This window comes from Orcinus orca, chromosome 1, assembly GCF_937001465.1.
Source record: "Orcinus orca chromosome 1, mOrcOrc1.1, whole genome shotgun sequence".
NCBI lineage: Eukaryota > Metazoa > Chordata > Mammalia > Artiodactyla > Delphinidae > Orcinus > Orcinus orca.
This window is the reverse complement of record NC_064559.1, coordinates 48,480,955-48,499,543: the sequence shown is the minus strand read 5'-3', so window position 1 is coordinate 48,499,543 and position 18,589 is coordinate 48,480,955. Positions and strand designations below refer to the sequence as shown.

The following is an 18,589-nucleotide window of genomic DNA, read 5'->3' as shown; positions in this document are numbered from 1 at the left end:
GTATGGCCATTGTCGCTCATTACTTCACTGTAAAGGAGGCTGTTTCACAACATCCTCATGGAATTCTTCTGAGCTGCACATAACAGAGAAGCATTTATGTTCCCCAGCAGTTAGTACTTGAATCCAATTCTAAGACAGGAAGGGTTTCTCCCCTACTCAGAGAGATTAGACATACTTCACCACGTAGGAGGCTTAAGCAGAATTCCTTGGCTTGGCCCTGTGTGCACAAAGGCTGGATTCTCATTGTCCAGGCGGCCCCCTCCCCTCCTCTTAGTCCCTCAGCCAGATTCACTGTAGGATTCAGAGCAGGAAGTATTAGTTAATTTTGTGTGCTTCGTTCTAAACATCTGCACTTGAGTCTTTTTGTTTATGGAAGGAATGTGGCAAGGGGAGGCGGGGGAGGCAGCAGACCCTTCAGAAGCTAAATATTTTCTTGAGGGTGTGTATACCCATGGTTAGTATTTTTTTTACTTTTTAATTTATTTATTTTTGGCTGTGTTGGGTCGACGTTGCTGCGTGGGCTTTCTCTAGTTGCGGCAAGCGGGGGCTACTCTTCTTTGCGGTGCGCGGGCTTCTCATTGTGGTGGCTTTTCTTGTTGCGGAGCATGGGCTCTAGTCGTGTGGGCTTCAGTAGTTGCAGCACGCTGGCCCCAGAGCACACGGGCTTCAGTAGTTGTGGCGCACGGGCTTCAGTAGTTGTGGCGCGCAGGCTCTAGAGTGCAGGCTCAGTAATTATGGCACACGGGGTTAGTTGCTCTGCGGCATGTGAGATCTTCCTGGACCAGGACTCGAACCCGTGTCCCCTGCGTTGGCAGGCGGATTCTTAACCACTGCACCACCAGGGAAGTCCCATGGTTAGTCTTCATGTGCATGAACGTGAGGTGAAGGGGAAAGACGTTCTAGCTGTAGAGTTGCTGGAATACTTTCCAGATGTGTACTTACTGGTTTTCTTAATTGTTTGGCTTGGCTCCTTTCCTTTAAAGTCCTTCGTCTACTTTTGCATGCCCCCACAGTATGAAGGTAGTGTCGTCGCTATCATTGGAAAAACGGAGACCTAGTCCTCTTTTCTGTTCATTTGCCATTTAACTAGATCTTCTTACTCTGTCAACTGTGAAATGAGTAGGATGGACAGATAAAGAGTAGAGAAGTGTATTCAGAGAGAGAGAGTGTGTGAACAAGCACATGGAAGGTCTCGACTATAGTTGTTTAATGGAATAAAAAGTAGCTCCTTCAGTTTTCAGTTCTTGATTATCCATGATTACAGGTAGTTTCAGATAACACAGGATATTCAAGCCATGACTCTTCCACTCTGTTTTCTGTATTTGCTTCCTTATTTATTCAGGTTAGATTCTAAGTTCCTTGGAGTTACATCAATCCCGCTACCTTATTGTCCTTCCATTGACCCTGTACAGGAGGTGCTAAGTGCTGCTGTAGAAAATCACACCTCCACGAAGATGTCCGTACCCTCATCCTGGCAGCGTTGTCTCTGCCCAGCAAGCCTTCCTCTCTAGTCAGCTTTCTGCTAGTCTCTATCGTGCCTCTACACTCTCTTCAGATATTCCCCACTGGCTTTGCCCTCAGCCCCTTAGCAGGTACCTTGATTTTCACTGCACAGAAAAAATAAAGTCATCAGTTAGAACTCTTTCAACTTCCATCCTCTAAAACCTACTAAATCACTTACATTTGCACCCAGGTAGAAAGCAAGGATGCAGGTTTTCTCCTTTATGGAGCCAGTCCTTTCAACCAGTGCTGAATCACATTCTTGTTTCCCCGCCTTGTTTCCACAGTCATTCTTTCTCTTTCTGCTGACTGGAGCACAACAGCATGTAATACAGCCTTGTAACTTCTCTCACAAAAAAAGGGAAAAATCTTCCCCTGGCCCTGTATCCCCTCCAATTACCGTCCTCTTCTCTTTCTCCTACCCTTTAGCCAGATGTCATACCAGATTGGCTACACTCACTGTGTCTACCTTCCCACGTCCTATCTACCATACATTCTCAGTTCCAACCCAGCAAGATCGCTGCCGGTGGGACTGCTCTCACTGAGCACCTCAATGACCTCTTTGTGGCTTGAAGCCATTGGACGCTTCTTAGTCATTATCTTACTTTATTCGCTTAGCAGATTTAAACACCATTGATTCTTTCCTTCTTCACCCTCTCGGCTTCTGTGATATTCTGTGTTGTCTTTTACTTGCCCTCCTCCCTCTGGTCTTCGTAGTCTCCTCTGTTGCCTCGTCTTCTGGCTGTGCTTTAAACGTTGTTGCTCCTCAGCATGATCCTAAAAGTCAGCTCCCTCCTCGCTCAACACTCTGACCTCACTGGTCTCAACCATACCACATCTTCATCATCCATCCACAGGCTAATGAATCCCAAATCTGTATCTCTAACTTAGATGTCTCTCTTGGGCCATCAGACTATTCACATCCAGCTCCCTACTAGACATTTTTTCTCGTCTAGTTGACCACAGACACCTTAAATCTTGTGTATCCAAAATAGAACTCATCTCCCCATCCTGCCCTCCACTTCTGCCTCCAATTTTGCTTTAACCTCCTTTGTTCTCTATTTCAGTGGATGGTACATCTCTCCATTTGGCTGTTTTTAAACTAGAAAACTGAATGTTATTCTCAGTCCTTCCACTTTGTGGAATGCATAAAGGAAGCTTTGGCAATGAAACAGAATGTCAATAGGGTAAAAGTAAAGAAGGCTTTCAGAAATGATTCCTGCTCTCCTCCGTCAGTTACAAATTACTATTGAAGTCTGCTAACTACATGTCACCCAAATCCGTTCATTTCTCTATTCCAGCTGTCCCTATTCTTAGTTCAGCCACTGTCAGCCAGGATTACCGCCACATCTTCTTAAATACTCTCTCTACCTTTAGTCCTGTCCCTTCTAACCTAATCTCCACACAGTGGCCAGAATGATCTTTCTGAAAATCAAACCTGATCATACATTTCCTGACGTAAATCCTTCAATGGCTTGCCATCAGCCTGAGGAAGTTGAAGTTGCTCTTTAGCATGGCCTCAGGCCTGGCGTGCTGTGCTTGCTAGCTGACTCACCTGCAGCCACTCTCTCCAGTTCTAGATGTACTGCACACCTCTGATTCCTCCAGTGACCACTCCTCTGTGTTCTCTGGGCTTTCATACATCCTATTCCATCTGCCTGGATGACTGATCTCTGTTGGCCTAGCTAATTCCTCTGCATTCCTCAGGTCTTGGATTTAGATGTCACCTCCTCTAGAAAATTTCTTGACCTTATAGATGTGGGTTAGGTGACTTTCCTCCATGCTCCCAAAACCTCATGTCCTTCCCCTGTCATAGCACTCATCACATGGAATTGCGGTGATCTGTATCCACTGCTGGGCTGGCTGCAATGTCGAAGGTCATGCACATGGCCATCTTCTTGTGTGGAATGCGTGAGCCTCCTTTGCAGATTGCCACAGAGCCCTCTACTTCTTTCAACTGTAGCTGTAAGTTAGAATGAAAAAAGCAGCTCTGAAAATGAGGCATGGTGAGGCAGCGCCAGCAGCAGCAAGCTAGGGTGCTTCAAAGTTTAATGCTAGCGGAGTTGCTTTTCTGACGTTCTGCCACCCATCGCTGTGTTTGTGCCGACACTGAGTGACCACGTATGCCTGTTTCTTTCAGTGTGTGGCTTTGTGGTGCAGATGTTTGTCTGGGACACAGGATACCCTGATCCATTTACCTCTTCTCCTTTGATCCATTCTCCTGTAGGTTGGGTTGCTAAAGAACAATGAGATGGCAGAAATGTAGACAGAGAAAATAGAAAAGCAAGGGTAATCTGTAATCCACAGATTAGTGAGTAAGCCTTTGAACATCCCAAGCCACATACTCATGAGTAAAACTAAATTGTTTTACCATTCCAGAATGTTTTAGATAGTCTCTGGAATGCCATAGATACTGTATTATAACCTCGCCTTCATTCAAAGATGACGTCTTTACATTTTTAACACAGTAAAGAGATACAGGTTAAATTTGCATTCTTTGAACAAGAAGGTTGTAAACTGTATTTGCATGACCTGTGTCCAGACAAAGTGTTATACTGCCTCCTAGGTAGAAGATCTGGATTTGTAAAATATTCTTTGGCAACTATACCAGGTAGGCCCTTGTGCAATCAGGCTCTTGTGTGTGAACATCTCCAGGATCCTAGTTCACGAATTCTTTTCTGTACCGTATTATAATAATGCCTTATATTTGTATAGTGTTTTATAATGAATCAGGTATATGCAAGATCTTAGTCTGACCTTCCAACAACTCTTTGAGGTAGGAGGCTCAGGGATTATCACCCTCATTTTCTTTTTTTAATTTTATTGAAGTATAGTTGATTTACAATGTTGTGTTAATTTCTGCTGTACAGCAAAGTGATTTAGTTTATACATATATATTGTTTTTTATCTTCTTTTCCATTATGGTTTATCACAGGATACTGAATATAGTTCCCTGTGATATACAGTAGGACCTTGTTGTTTATCCATCCTATATATAATAGTTTGCATCTACTAATCCCAAACTCCCAATCTTTCCCTCCCCTACCCACCCCTCCTCCTTGGCAACCACAAGTCTGTTCTCTATGTCTGTATCACCCTCATTTTTACAGAGGAGAAAATGACGGAACAGAAATCACACAGCTAGTAATTGAAGGAGCCAGGATGTCTACTTAGGTCTCATAATGCCCAGTCCTGTGTTTTTTCCATCATACCATACACCTTTATGTTCAAGATCTCATGCGTGTGAATGTTTCATTATATGGGGGACAGTTAATCAAACCCCTCTTTTAAGATCTGAACCAGTTGGGAAATGGAGTCAGATATGGCTCATCATATCAGTTTTATTACAGGTAAAACTGGCTTGAAGAACAGAGCCTGGGCATATAGCTTACATGGGCCTTTTGCCCCACCCCACCTGAACTCATGCACTTAGTCCTGAATCGAGTAGCAGGACAGCAGCAGGCCTCCCCCGCACAGTGGCAGAGGTGCTGTCTTGCACTGAGGAGTGAGGGAGAGGAGAGAGAGGGACTCGGGTGGCAACTAGGAGAGAGCTGAGGAGATTCTGGGCCACACGTGAGCAACACTTCTTCTCCCCTGGGGATGAGTGGGTGTGAGGAAGTGAGAGAATGGCAGAAGTCTCTCCTCAACACTTCTGAGAGTGCAGGAATTCCTCTTCTGTGGGCTTTGTAGGGTGGATTTTCCTGTGAAGTTGATTCACTTGGACAGAAGAGACTGTAAGCTTCTCGAGTTCAAGGACCACTTATGTCTAGTGCATCCTGTCCCCCAAAGTATATAACATGGGACTGAGCATGTACTTGTGCCCAATAAATACTTGTTGACTAACCGTGATCTTCATTATAACATAGAAGCAGCAAAATATAGATATTGTCAGAGATAGAAAGACCAATCTGTGAATGAATGGTGTTTAAAAACAGCTGCACATTATCTTTTTTACCCACCTGAAACCCTGCTGGCTGGCAACCAAGCTGTCCCAGCCGTCAGGCTGTGTTCTGCCTGCTGCAGGGAGCTGCCTGATGCAGTGACTCTTCTTCCAGAGGGATGACAGCCCGTTCGCTCCTCCCTGTTGCTGTCCTTTCTTGCTCAGCACTCATGTCTCATATATTCTCTTTTGAACGAACACAGCTTCTTTAAACCGCCTTTCTCTTCTTTTTCTCTTTTTTTGTCATCTCTTTGTCAGCTACTAGAGGAATTTTTTTTCTTCTTTCCTGCTGTAGTCCCTGCCCCCATATCTCAATCACTGTCCTTCACTTTTTTTTTTAATTTAATTTATTTATTTATGACTGTGTTGGGTCTTCATTTCTGTGCGAGAGCTTTCTCTAGTTGTGGCAAGTGGGGGCCCCTCTTCATCATGGTGCGCGGGCCTCTCACTATCGCAGCCTCTCTTGTTGCGGAGCACAGGCTCCAGACGCGCAGGCTCAGTAGTTGTGGCTCACGGGTCTAGTTGCTCTGCGGCATGTGGGATCTTCCCAGACCAGGGCTCGAACCCGTGTCCCCTGCATTGGCAGGCAGATTCTCAACCACCGCGCCACCAGGGAAGCCCCGTCCTTCACTCTTTCTCAGATTTCTCTTTCTCAACCTGGTAAGTAAGTAGAATAGTGCTGATGATACTCTTCCTGCATCAAGAAGTAACATTAAAATTAATACAGAACGAATTTTTAAAAATCTTGAAAGTGCCCAGAAGACCCATTTAGAAAGCCAGCAAATATTTTCTTTTCTGTCTTTTAATTAAGCTTTTGTGGAAGCACCGGCATTAAGGATAAATGCTCATTTTCACTCAATTTTATTTTTGTTTAACAATATAAGTACATAATACATGCTATCATTTTTCATGGCAACCAAAATTTTAACAACACACATCATAAATGGACTTTTATGAGCCAACTTACGAGTGCAGGTATAACTTATTTCTGTGGGAGAACACGCACCGTTTCCAGGCTTACAGTAGCCTATGGGACACAGCCAACGTGTTGTGTTCTGGAACCCTCTTAGCGTAGTGTGCACAGGTTGGTTTGTATCCTCTTTCTTTGTCAAGTTCCAAAGCAAAGTGGGAATAGAGGGGGTTTCTTTGCTTCGTACGTATGACTTGTGGACATCGATGTGTTTGCCCCACAGGAAAAGCGTTTGACATCACATACGTGCGCCTCAAGTTCCACACCAGCCGCCCGGAGAGCTTCGCCATTTACAAGCGCACGCGGGAAGAGGGGCCCTGGGTCCCTTACCAGTACTACAGCGGCTCCTGCGAGAACACCTACTCGAAGGCAAACCGAGGCTTCATCAGGACGGGAGGGGACGAGCAGCAGGCCTTGTGCACAGATGAATTCAGTGACATTTCCCCTCTCACCGGGGGCAACGTGGCCTTTTCAACCCTGGAAGGAAGGCCCAGTGCCTACAACTTTGACAATAGCCCTGTGCTGCAGGTAGGTACCTAGCGGTTGTCTTGGTAGCCAGTCAGTTCTTCCATATGCAGGATGCAGGAAGATCATTGTAGTGGGGGACCATGGTCCCACTTTTGAAGTAAGGGGTAGGAATAGCACCTACTCCACCAGGACAGACAGCTGGATTTTATTCTGCTCTCCTGTGTACTCTTAATAAGTGAAGGAAAGTAGTTTTATTTCTGCTGCCCAGTTGATGTTTGTTCTTAGTTTTCATGCACATGTATTCTGGGATGTAAATTTTACAGATTTTTTAAAATGTTGAACAATTTTGACTTGAGTCTCTGTACTTGCAGTGGAAACATTTTGCTTCTGCCTTCCTTTTGAAGGAGGGTATTTGAATGAATCTACCAAATTTTTTTGTATCCTGTCGTACCTCTTCTTTGATTTGACAAAACAAGAAAACTATTTTTTTTTTTTTTTGAGGTATGCGGGCCTCTCACTGCTGTGGCCTCTCCCATTGCGGAGCACAGGCTCCGGACGCGCAGGCTTAGCGGCCATGGCTCACGGGCCCAGCCACTCCGCGGCATGTGGGATCCTCCCGGACTGGGGCACGAACCCGTATCCCCTGCATCGGCAGGCAGACTCTCAACCACTGTGCCACCAGGGAAGCCCAGAAAACTATTTTTTAATATTAGGAAGAGGGAACAACTGAAGCAAGATGTTTAGGAACTCTACCTTCCTTCGTTATTGTACAAGGAAATTTTGGTTGGGTTTGTCTGGTACTGTTGCCAATCACTATGAAAACTCTTCATTACCTAAAAGCACTGGTTTTTGTGACAAGATATAAATTTAGGTAACCCTGGTATATTGCTTAAGAATGGTGATAGAAACTTTTCCCTATATGGCAATAGAAAGAATTAAAGGTTTTTTTTTTTCATAAATGCCGTATGCTTATTCCTTATACACTATAATTTGGAATCTTTCTGTATTGCTTAGATGTCTGTGACCTTTTCTTATGTTCTCGCTGTTTGATTATGGAGAGACAGATGCATGTCATGCCATACTCAGCACATTCACACAGATTGGAGATGCTTCTGTCACATGACTAGAGTTAACATCTAAATGGGGACAGCCTGTATTAATTTGCTGAGACAAGAAAGACTGGATGTGGGTTTGCAAACGCTGTGTATACTTTATGAAAAGCTGTTGTGACTTCGAACTAGGAAATCTCCCTGTTTTTCTGGGCCTTACGCCTTTGTGTTCCCTCATTCTTTCTCTTTGGAACTTTTTATGTACAAGGACCCTTTGTCTAATTTGGCCATGTGGCTTTGGACAGTGGCAAAAGATGAGAATATATTCTCGCTGGGTCCAGTTCTTCCCTTCCATTGTATTTCTGTAGTTTGCTGGGAGATCATAAATCTTGATTTTGGTAAGCTCTGAGGGTTCTGGTGAGCAATGAGTGTGTTTGCAAAGGTCTTTCAAAAATGTTTCTTTCAAAGGCGGTAAGGTGTGTTCAAAATACATGGCAGAAAGAATAACCGACTTCGATAGATGAAAAAGCAGGAGACAGATTACCTAGGGCAGAAGTGATCTATAAATGCTCTTTAAGTTGGTCAACTGGCACACATTTTCTAACTTTGATTCTTCCTACACAAATTACTGTATTTTACTGTCCTGGGGAGGGAATAGTATAGTCAGTAGGGAAAAGCAGTGAGGTAATGATGTGACTGCGGTTTTCTGGCACCTTTGCTAACTGTATGCCTTGTCAGCCTGTCTTGAAAGCAGTTCCCCCAGCTATAGGAATTCTGACGTTTCTTAACTCTTCATGCCACAGAAACTTGTAAGACGAAATGTGGCAAAAGGCTGTGGGCATCTGCAATAGATTTGGTCGGTTGGTATCATTATGCAGAAACATGAATTATGCGTCTCTGGATGTAAGAGCTCTGGCTCTGATATACAGTTGCCAAGGAGGGTTGACTGATACGACTTGTAGCCGATCTGACAGTGAGCAGAGAGGCAGTTGGCTTCTGCCCTCATTGCTCCCTGTGCCTCCCTCTAAAAGTTGTGATCTCCCGGAAGGAACCTTCCCGGTTTTAATGTATATGAATATTACTAAGCATGCAGTGATTTATAATAATAATTAGCATTTATTATAGCACTTACTATAATGTGCCACAATGTGACAAGCATTTTTCTAAACCCTTTAGATATATTAAATGTATTAACACATTTAACCTTCCCAGTAACTCTATAAGGTAGATACTTTTATTTTCTCCACTTTACAGATGAGGAGTCAGAGGCCCAGAAAAGATAAAATCACTTGCCCCAAATCACACAGGTTTTTTGTTTTTTATTGTTTTACGTCTTTATTGGAGTATAATTGCTTTACAATGGTGTGTTGGTTTCTGCTTTATAACAAAGTGAATCAGTTATACATATACATAATCACACAGTTTTAAGTGGCAGAACTGGGATTCAAAACGTAGAAAGTCTAGTTCTAGAGTGTTCTTTTTAAGATGCCTGTTATGGAGAAAAAAAAAAAAAAGAAAACTTAGATTCAACTCTTGAGAAGCTTTTATTCCAGGAGAGCTGTGTTAAAGATGAAGCCTGTCGAAGATATAATAAGCATTAAACACAGAGATATGTTTAGCTGTTTACACTACAGACGACTAAAAGATTCCTAACATTGTGGCCATGAGTGGGCGTTGTTATTGGAGTTCCAAGTTTGGATATGGTGAAATCATCATCTCTTCTCCTTTCTAATTATACATGAAGGCTTCATGGAGATTAGCCTTGATGAGCTCTCTGTGTTGTTCTACATGCCAGGTGTTTGGCCTGGTGTAAGCAGTGATTCTTAATCAGGGGTGTGCTTCCCAGTCTCATGTGAAGCCTTCTGAAAACATAGACGCCTGCAGCTCTGCACATGCTTGTTAACGTCTCCGTAGGTAATGCTGATATGCAGTCCCAGAAGAGGACTTAAAGTGGACATGGGGGACTTCCCTGGCAGCCCAGTGGTTAAGACTCCGTGCTTTCACTGCACGGGTGTGGTGGGTTCGATCCCTGGTCAGGGAACTAAGATCCCACATGCCATGGGGTGTGGCCAAAAAATAAAATAAATAAGTAAGTAAGTGGCCATGGTATATATGGGTAGTTTTATGTAATATACCACTCTAAAACTTAATGGTTTTAAACAACCGTGATTTATTATTTCTCATGATTTTGTGTTGGCCTGGGCTCACTCCCTGGCAGGTCAGCTGGGAGCTGGGTTTTTCTCTCCCTGTGATCTTACATCCTCAAGGGGACTAGACTAGGCTTCTTCATGTGATGGAGGAGGTATTCCAAGAGGGTAAATCCCAGTGCACAGATGCTTGTTAAACCTCTGCTTGTGTCACATTTGCTGATGTCTCCTTGGCCAAAGCAAGTCACACGCCCAAGCCTAGAATCAGCGTATACAGGGACTACACAGGTTGTGGACACTGGCAGACATGATTCATTGGGATAATTGTTATAACTACTACAGATGTAACCATCTGACTAAAATTAGCTCAATGAAAGGGCATTTATTATAAGCGCTTAGATCTCATAAAACCGGGGGGAAAACCGTATAACCTTCATTCTTGTCCTCTGCCATTATGATATACCTACCGACTTGATCAGTTGGAGTTTCCTCAAATCTGTTCATTTGCTCGGTAGATGTTACTTGAGCACCAACTATATGCTAAGCACTAGTGAAATGCAGCGAACAAAACAAAACAAATTCCTGCCCTGAGGGGCTTATAATCTGGTGGTGGCAGTGGTGGGGTGGGCAGGTGGTGGTGATGGAGACAGGCAGTTTAAATAAAATAGGGAAGGGAAATAGGGAGTTGCAGGGGGCTGGGGGGTGGCGATTTTAGATAGGGTGGCCAGGGAAGGCCTCATGAGAAGTGACATTTGGGAACGGTCAAGACAAAGAGTACGTCTGATTGGTTCAGGCCAGTGTAATGATTGATTGCTTTGTGCTTGGATGTGTCTCCCAGATCTGTCCATAGTGGAGTGGGTAGGAGGGAGAGGGAGATGGTACAAGATGGGCAGGAGGAGGCAGTGACCAGTGTATCTGATACAGTGGTGGTACTTCGTGAGTTCTGTGCTGGCTTCTCTTGACTGGCTTTGGGGTGTGGGTACAGGATGGAGAGACGAGACGTGTGTTGACTACCTAATGCATGCTGAGCATTGAAAAGCATATTTCACTTAAGCCTCTCTACAGCCTTGTGAAGAAACTAATATTATTCCTGCCTTGGGAGACTCTGAGTGGTAAAGTAACAACTTAGATCAAAGAAGGGAAGAGTCAAGAAGGAAATTCAAGTATGAAGAAATGAAAGGAGTCCTTGAGTGTTATAATAGATTTAATGCCAGAAGAGGACATGAGTTAAATGATACATTAACTGTGTAGAAGATTTTGTCACATATATGTCTCTTATCTTCAGTGCCTTTACCTATCTTTTCTGTGTTTTTGTTTTCTGACAGGAATGGGTAACTGCCACCGACATCAGAGTAACACTCAATCGCCTGAACACTTTTGGGGATGAAGTGTTTAATGACCCCAAAGTTCTCAAATCCTATTATTATGCAATCTCTGATTTCGCTGTGGGTGGTAGGTAAGTAAACCATTAAAAAACCTGGAAAGCGATTGGAGCTTTGGTGTAGAAGTGAATGTAGCAACTTGTTTACAACTGTATTAGTAATGTTTTTTGGACTCATTATCCTGGAAACAAAGTAATTAGATTTTCTAAAACCTTATCAGATCAACACATTAGTGAATTCTTATTGAGCATTTAAGCGCAAAGCTCTATGATAGGCACTGTGACGCTACTGAGGAAGTGCAAGTCTGACATTCACTTACTGAGAAGGACCTGACCTTCTAGGATCCTACAGGTGAATGGGGCAGGCGATGTATGAATATGCGAAAAGTTAAATACTGGTACCATCAAGCGTTTTAGATAAAGAGATGTCATATGTCAGAGAACAGTTACAGGACTGTCAGGCTAGAGAAACAGATGGAATCTAAGCTGGGCGTCGAAGAATAGGTAGGGTTTAGATAAGGAGAGAGGATGTCTGGGTTGGGTGCAGGAGGGTTGGGTGCATGTCATGAGCAAAAGTTTAGAGTTGGAAGCGTTTAAACCTCCTTGACTTAAGGAAAATCTTATATGAATTTGTGGAGTTGTAAACCAGAGAGTTTGGTAGCCAGAGACCTTAGACAGTGAGCCAAGAATCTTGGACTTACCTCCCCTTGTAATAGACTATGAAGTCTGAAGAGCAGAAGCATTATTTTTGTATGCAGTGTTCCTGGTATGGGATTGATGCTCAGTGAAAGCTGATGGAAACTGTAACCAATGAGAAATCATGTACTTTTTTGGTGTTAGGGCTATGATTTCAACACAGTAGATTAGGAAGATTAGCTGCAGGCAAGGTAACAGTAGAATATGATCGAGAGAATTTATATTCCTGTTATTATGCTGTCATCTAGGTGTTAGGTGACACCAAATACCTGACATTAAGGTGGTGACAGCAGAATGGAAAGAAACATTTAGGTGCATTTTATGAAGGAAGAATTATCAGGATTTTAGTCAAAGGTGATTTTGAAGGTTTAGTGACCAGGAGAATGGTGGTATCAACGGAATAAACGGAGAAGATGAGCTCATCTGGGAAGGTGGTGAGTTTAGTTGTAGAACGTAAAGTTTTAAGTCGTGGAGGACATCTAAACTTGTGCAGAGTCAAGGACAGGAGCTTGGGAGAAAGAGGCGCCTGGAGATACACATTTGGGATTCATCCTGGTGCACTGTAGGTGTTTCAGAAGTGTTTGAGTGTATTACTAGGTGGTGCTTGAAGCTGTGGAACTGACTGCCATCTTTAAAGAGTGAGTGAGGGTAACGGCTCTGCACCAGAGTGCGTGTTAGTGTTCATGGGGATTTCCATGAGTCCTTAGTTTATGGTAATACCTGCATCTAGAGGCTCCTTCAAGGATTCTTGCCCCAAACAACCCAAGGGAATGTCAGTCTACCGGAGATCCATGTGGTGGTGTGGTATCTGTCTCTCACTGTCTTCAGATCAAATACTTTAAAATCGTGATGGCAGATAACTGCTGAAATTTATTGACTTGTCATATGCCTGTACAGTCCTGGGCACATACATGTAGCAACCTCTTGATCTCCTCAATAACTCTATGAAATAGGTATTATCATCCTCCCTATTTTACAGGTGAGGCACCGAGTTTAAGTTCCATTGGTAAGTCACAGGGCAAGGTTTCGAACCCAGGCAGCCTGGCCTTGGAGTCCATGTTCTTCTTAACCACTACACTTGGCTGCCTCTTGAGATGCACACATTTCACTTCAGGAAATGGTCCTACAGATGTCCTCAGAAATTGTTGGGGCTTTCTTCTCATGTCTGGTTAATGCCCCATCCCCTGTTAAATAAAGCTACCTTTTTTTTGTCTTGTTTGATTTTTCTTCATACCTAGAAACACACAGTCATTACTTAATCTTGCTCAGTTCCTCAGTTTACAGTTTTGAGTGGTAAACTCAAAAACATCCTGAGGTGGTTTTCAGTTCTCTGTGTACATCCTTTTTCTGCATCCGTTTCAGGACTTCCTAGGTGTTTCATTCTTTTAAGGGTCTCTTCTCTCCCCAGGTGTAAATGTAACGGACATGCAAGCGAGTGTGTGAAGAATGAATTTGACAAGCTGGTGTGTAATTGCAAACATAATACTTATGGCGTAGACTGTGAGAAGTGCCTTCCTTTCTTCAATGACCGGCCATGGAGGAGGGCGACTGCCGAGAGTGCCAGCGAATGCCTGCGTGAGTGCCCCTTGGTGTTCGTCTGCTAAATTGTCTTGAGGACTTCAGAGGTGGGAGAAGGAATGGGTGACTTCCTTTGATTCCTCCTTGAAAGGAAAAGCCTGGAAGGCAGAGCTTCTTCCCTAATTTGAGAGTGTAGAACAATAACCTGCATGCACGTCAAAGGAAAATCATAGATGCGGGCAATTGGCCACAAACGTAAGCTGTGCTGGTTTTATGTTTCCTTCATGAACACACATAACAGAATGGGAGCAGCATCTTCAAGGTTTGGCCTTTGCTTAGCTCTAAATACTGGGCTGGGGTTGCCTACTCTAAAATATGGTTTCTCCAGTCTTTTCTTTGTTGCCCTTTAAAATATTCTTCTTGCTTTCAATGCTCATTTATTCGAACAGCCAGGATTGTTGATGAACATTGGTCAGGTGTGATGAGTTCTAGACTAAGACTGCTATTCGATGGATTATTTATCAAAATTATTTTTTCTTTATCTCACTGAAGAGCACAATGGGGAGGATTTCCTAATTCTGTCATGCAGAGGTGGGTGGCTCTGGGAAGAAGAGTAGAGCCTAGTATTCTTAGGAAGAGGTAAAATGAAAAAGATTACACACTGTTTATTCCTTCATAATGTCTAGGTTTATTCTGAAGAGATAGGGAAAGGAATCTCAGGAGAAAAATCATGAAACCATGTAGTCATGATTTGCCAAGGACTTGAAAGTGAGAAACTTTTAAAGCAGCAACATTTTCTTATGTCCTTATAAATATTCCTTATCGTATGCTCTTGGTAATAAAGGGAATAAGAAGGAAGGCACTCTGAACTTGCAGGAATTATTGGCAGAAACCTTGAAAAAGGACCAATATCTTGACTCATGACTGTTTCCATTAGCTGCCTACAGCAGATTTTCTTATTCAACTTTTCTTTTCTCAACAAATTCCTGATTTTCAGATAAATTTTACAGCCTGCTCTAGCATTCCTAAGCACTTTAACTTCTTTCATTCTTTTACTGAACTGTAATATCCAGTGTTGGAAACTACATGATAAAGGCTGATAAAAGAAAAAATGAAATACTCCTAAGGTGTGACATCTAAATAAATGTACACATGTGTTTGAAAAGTAATCTGCTTAATGATGTCATATGTTGAGTCTATCCAGGAACATTATGGGAAAAAAACAAGTGTAACATTATATCCAGCTTCTCACTAGCAAGTGAACAGAATACAGCAGCTAACAGACTTTGATAAGGAGCTAAGTCAATTTGCTTTCCTCTTTGGTCCCTTCAGGCACCATGGCCCGTCAGAGAGAGAAGTTTCTGGAGGTGTGACGGTCCTACAGTATTGTCAGGGTGCTGGAGCTAGGGAAGAGAAAATGACAGCTGCCTTCTCTCTTACCAGCTGATGATGAGGGAGCCACAGCATCTGCTTTTAGCAGTGGGTTAGGACGGCATAGACGTGGGGATTGTTCTGCCTCACGGTCTCTAAGCACCAGACCATTTAGGTGCCGTGAGCTGGGCTGATTGCGAGATAATCTAGGGAGACTTGAGGGAAGAGAAATAGCTGATGAAGAAGGGAATGGGAGCTTCCAGAGTTACTTAACTCTAATTCTTGGTGCCAGCGATTCAAGCTTCTAAAAAGTTTTCAAATATAGTACCGTAAAAGAACTGATTGTAAAGGCAAGGAGGAGAAAAAAAACATATTCAAATTTTTTTAAACAGCAATCTCCTGCTCTGTCTGTAATCAAATAAAATTTTATTTTTATTTAGTGTCTGTACTTGGAGCAGAGTCAGTAATTTGGAAAAAATCATCTTAGTATAAATATAATAAAGATTTTCAGTGACTACGGATACTCGTCATGTAGGGAATAGAGCTACTTAACAGATGACCCGTTTGGCACTGTGGCTTCCCAGCAGATGGAGGCATCTATGGATCTAGATTTCCCTTCTTGTGGATTTACTTTCTTGTGGATCTATAGATTTCCTGCTTCTTTTGAAAGAGGCACTAATGTTTACCCGTGTGTCTCAAGATTACTCCAGTCTGGGTATGCAAGTAATCTGGCATTTTAGAAGTTGGTGTCTAATGTATTTGAATTGTCTGAGCCCTGAAAAGTTAACATAAGTTGAAGCCTACATATAAATTGGCCCCTTGTGCTTGGACTTGGTATTAGAATGAAGGATAAAGGGTCAGAAAAATTGTAATTTGACTTGGCTTTTGTTTGTATGTGTACAACTATGCAGAGATTCCTAAGTACAAGGATTACTTATATTTTATGATGGTACTATTTTTGATAAGGATGAACATTACTTAGTAAGCTGTTAACCTGACGGTATGAACCCTTTATAGACAAACACACAGTTTTCGTTTTTGTTTTTGAGTGAACAGTGCATCTGGCGGTCGTTCGTTATCTGCCACCACCTGTCTGTCAGAGATGTGGGGAATTATGGTTTTGTTTTCTTTGAGTCTTTTAAAACGCTGTTTGTAAAGGAACATGGATCTGACTTAACGTTTCGGCCAACAGCCTGTGACTGCAATGGCCGATCGCAGGAATGCTACTTTGACTCTGAACTGTACCGCTCCACGGGCCATGGTGGCCACTGTACCAACTGCCAGGATAACACGGACGGCGCCAACTGTGAGAGGTGCCGGGAGAATTTCTTCCGCCTTGGGAACAGAGAAGCCTGCTCTCCCTGCCACTGTAGTCCTGTTGGTAAGTGACGGGCACAGTCTGCTTCGTTGTGATGGTTGGAAGACAAAATGAGCATTCCCTGTACCCCCAGAACATAAAGCTTTGTTCCCTAGGGATTCGCACAGCTTAAGTACAGGAGAGTGGACATTGTTATAACATGTAAATGATTTAGGATCTGCCTCTACTCTCTTTAACCAGGTTGGGCCTTCAGATGATTTTCTGGTGTGTATAAAAATGTGGAGTTGGCCTGAGTAATGGTTCTGTAAATAATTAGCAATAAGATCATCAAGACCATTTGAACTTTGACTGTAAAAGGTTAGCTTCTTCGTGAGTTCTTCCTTGTTAATGATTTTGTTTAGTCTAACCTCCTTGGAGGGCTGAACTCTTTCAGCGCATTGGTGTGTGTTCAGAGGAGCAGAGTGCTCTTAGTCTGTTGTGCTTTTTCAGGAGTTTGAACTTTATTTTTGTTATTCATGCCTGTATATACTTAAATTCTAGACACAGGCCATAAGGAGCCTGTGCTCGTCCACAGAGCAGTGACTGGTTTTGTGTATGGTTTACCATTGGGTACAGAGTGATTCGTTAGTGTTTTTCAGCAGTTATGAGTGGATTCATCTTAGGGTGTATGTCTGGAAAGTTTAAAAGTCATGGCTTAAAGGGGTATGATTTTGAGAGTGTTCTGATTTAAAATTTGATCTTTATTCTCTTGGTTACCATCTAGATACTGAAAAACAATCTGCATTCTGGTTTTCAGGCATTGTTTTTAGTTACCAACCTTCTTTGTTTGAGACATTAATTTTACTTACCTAACTGGTGGTTGACACTGAGCACTTTAAATTTCAGGTTCTCTCAGTACACAGTGTGATAGCTATGGCAGATGTAGCTGTAAGCCTGGAGTGATGGGGGACAAATGCGACCGTTGCCAGCCTGGGTACCATTCTCTTACTGAGGCTGGATGCAGGTAAGATTTTTCAAGGGGGCAGAATCCAAATGTAGCTGATTCTTTTTTTTTTTTTTTTTTTTTTTTTTTTGCGGTACGCGGGCCTCTCACTGCTGTGGCCTCTCCCGTTGTGGAGCACAGGCTCCGGACGCGCAGGCTCAGCGGCCATGGCTCACGGGCCCAGCCGCTCCGCGGCATATGGGATCCTCCCGGACCAGGGCACAAACCCGTGTCCCCTGCATCGGCAGGCAGACTCTCGAACACTGCGCCACCAGGGAAACCCAAATGTAGCTGATTCTTAATAATAGATGTTGTAGCTAATCTGCAGCCATATAAACATTTTCCCCCCATGATACTTGTAAACCAAGATTTAAGGCTTCTCGCTGTCTTCTCGCTGTAATGATGATCCAGGATTGTTCTGTGCAGAGGTGAAGCAGAGTTTTCAATGTCTAAATGTGATGGTTATCCTTGATTGAAATCAAATCCAAGTATAAAGATGACTTTAGGGTTCATTTTGCTCTTTCTATTCCTTTTTTAAAAATCTGTTAACGTATAAAACAAAAGATTGACTTTGAGTGGAATTTCTTTATCTTTTCTCTTATTTCATTGTTTTCCTCCATTTTCCATCCAATAGGCCATGCTCTTGTAATCCTTCTGGCAGCACAGACGAATGTAATTTTGAAACAGGAAGATGTGTTTGCAAAGACAATGTCGAAGGTTTCAATTGTGAGAGGTAGATCATTTTTTCTCTAGCCGTATTGTATTTTCTCTGTTATCATATTTCAAATACAATGAATACCTGATTGTATCTTAATCTCTTTCAGATGCAAACCTGGATTTTTTAATCTGGAATCATCTAATCCTATGGGTTGCACACCTTGCTTCTGCTTTGGGCATTCTTCTGTCTGTACAAATGCTGTCGGCTACAGTGTTTATTCTGTAACCTCTACCTTTCAGACAGGTAAAGTAGACCTTTCCTTCTGTCCTCTAGAATCGTGAGACTAGACTTACAGTGTTAAAAAGTCAGTAGCTCTTTGAGCCCCTTTTGACGGTATCAGCACTTTGTTTTTTAATGTATGTGATTTTTGTTTGGATTTTTAATTTAAAGAAAGTATATATAAATGGTTTTAGAATTTACCAAATTAAGTATAAACTATTATATAAAATAAAGAAGATTATAGCTTGAGGGGTATAGCATATATAGGTACTGTTATAGCCTCCATTTATTAAAAAACTTTCATTGATGACT

General features: G+C 42.6%; 1 protein-coding gene across 1 annotated transcript in view; it reads left to right on the top strand.

Annotated features, from left to right (window-relative positions):
- Positions 1 to 18,589, top strand: part of LAMC1 (laminin subunit gamma 1) — a 123,447-nt gene that overhangs the window by 67,069 nt on the left and 37,789 nt on the right. The window contains exons 2-8 of the mRNA XM_004275205.3: positions 6,634 to 6,938; positions 11,400 to 11,530; positions 13,560 to 13,726; positions 16,233 to 16,421; positions 17,244 to 17,361; positions 17,975 to 18,073; positions 18,165 to 18,301. Coding sequence (XP_004275253.1) covers positions 6,634 to 6,938; positions 11,400 to 11,530; positions 13,560 to 13,726; positions 16,233 to 16,421; positions 17,244 to 17,361; positions 17,975 to 18,073; positions 18,165 to 18,301 — 1,146 coding nt within the window. The remainder of the gene's footprint in view (positions 1 to 6,633; positions 6,939 to 11,399; positions 11,531 to 13,559; positions 13,727 to 16,232; positions 16,422 to 17,243; positions 17,362 to 17,974; positions 18,074 to 18,164; positions 18,302 to 18,589) is intronic.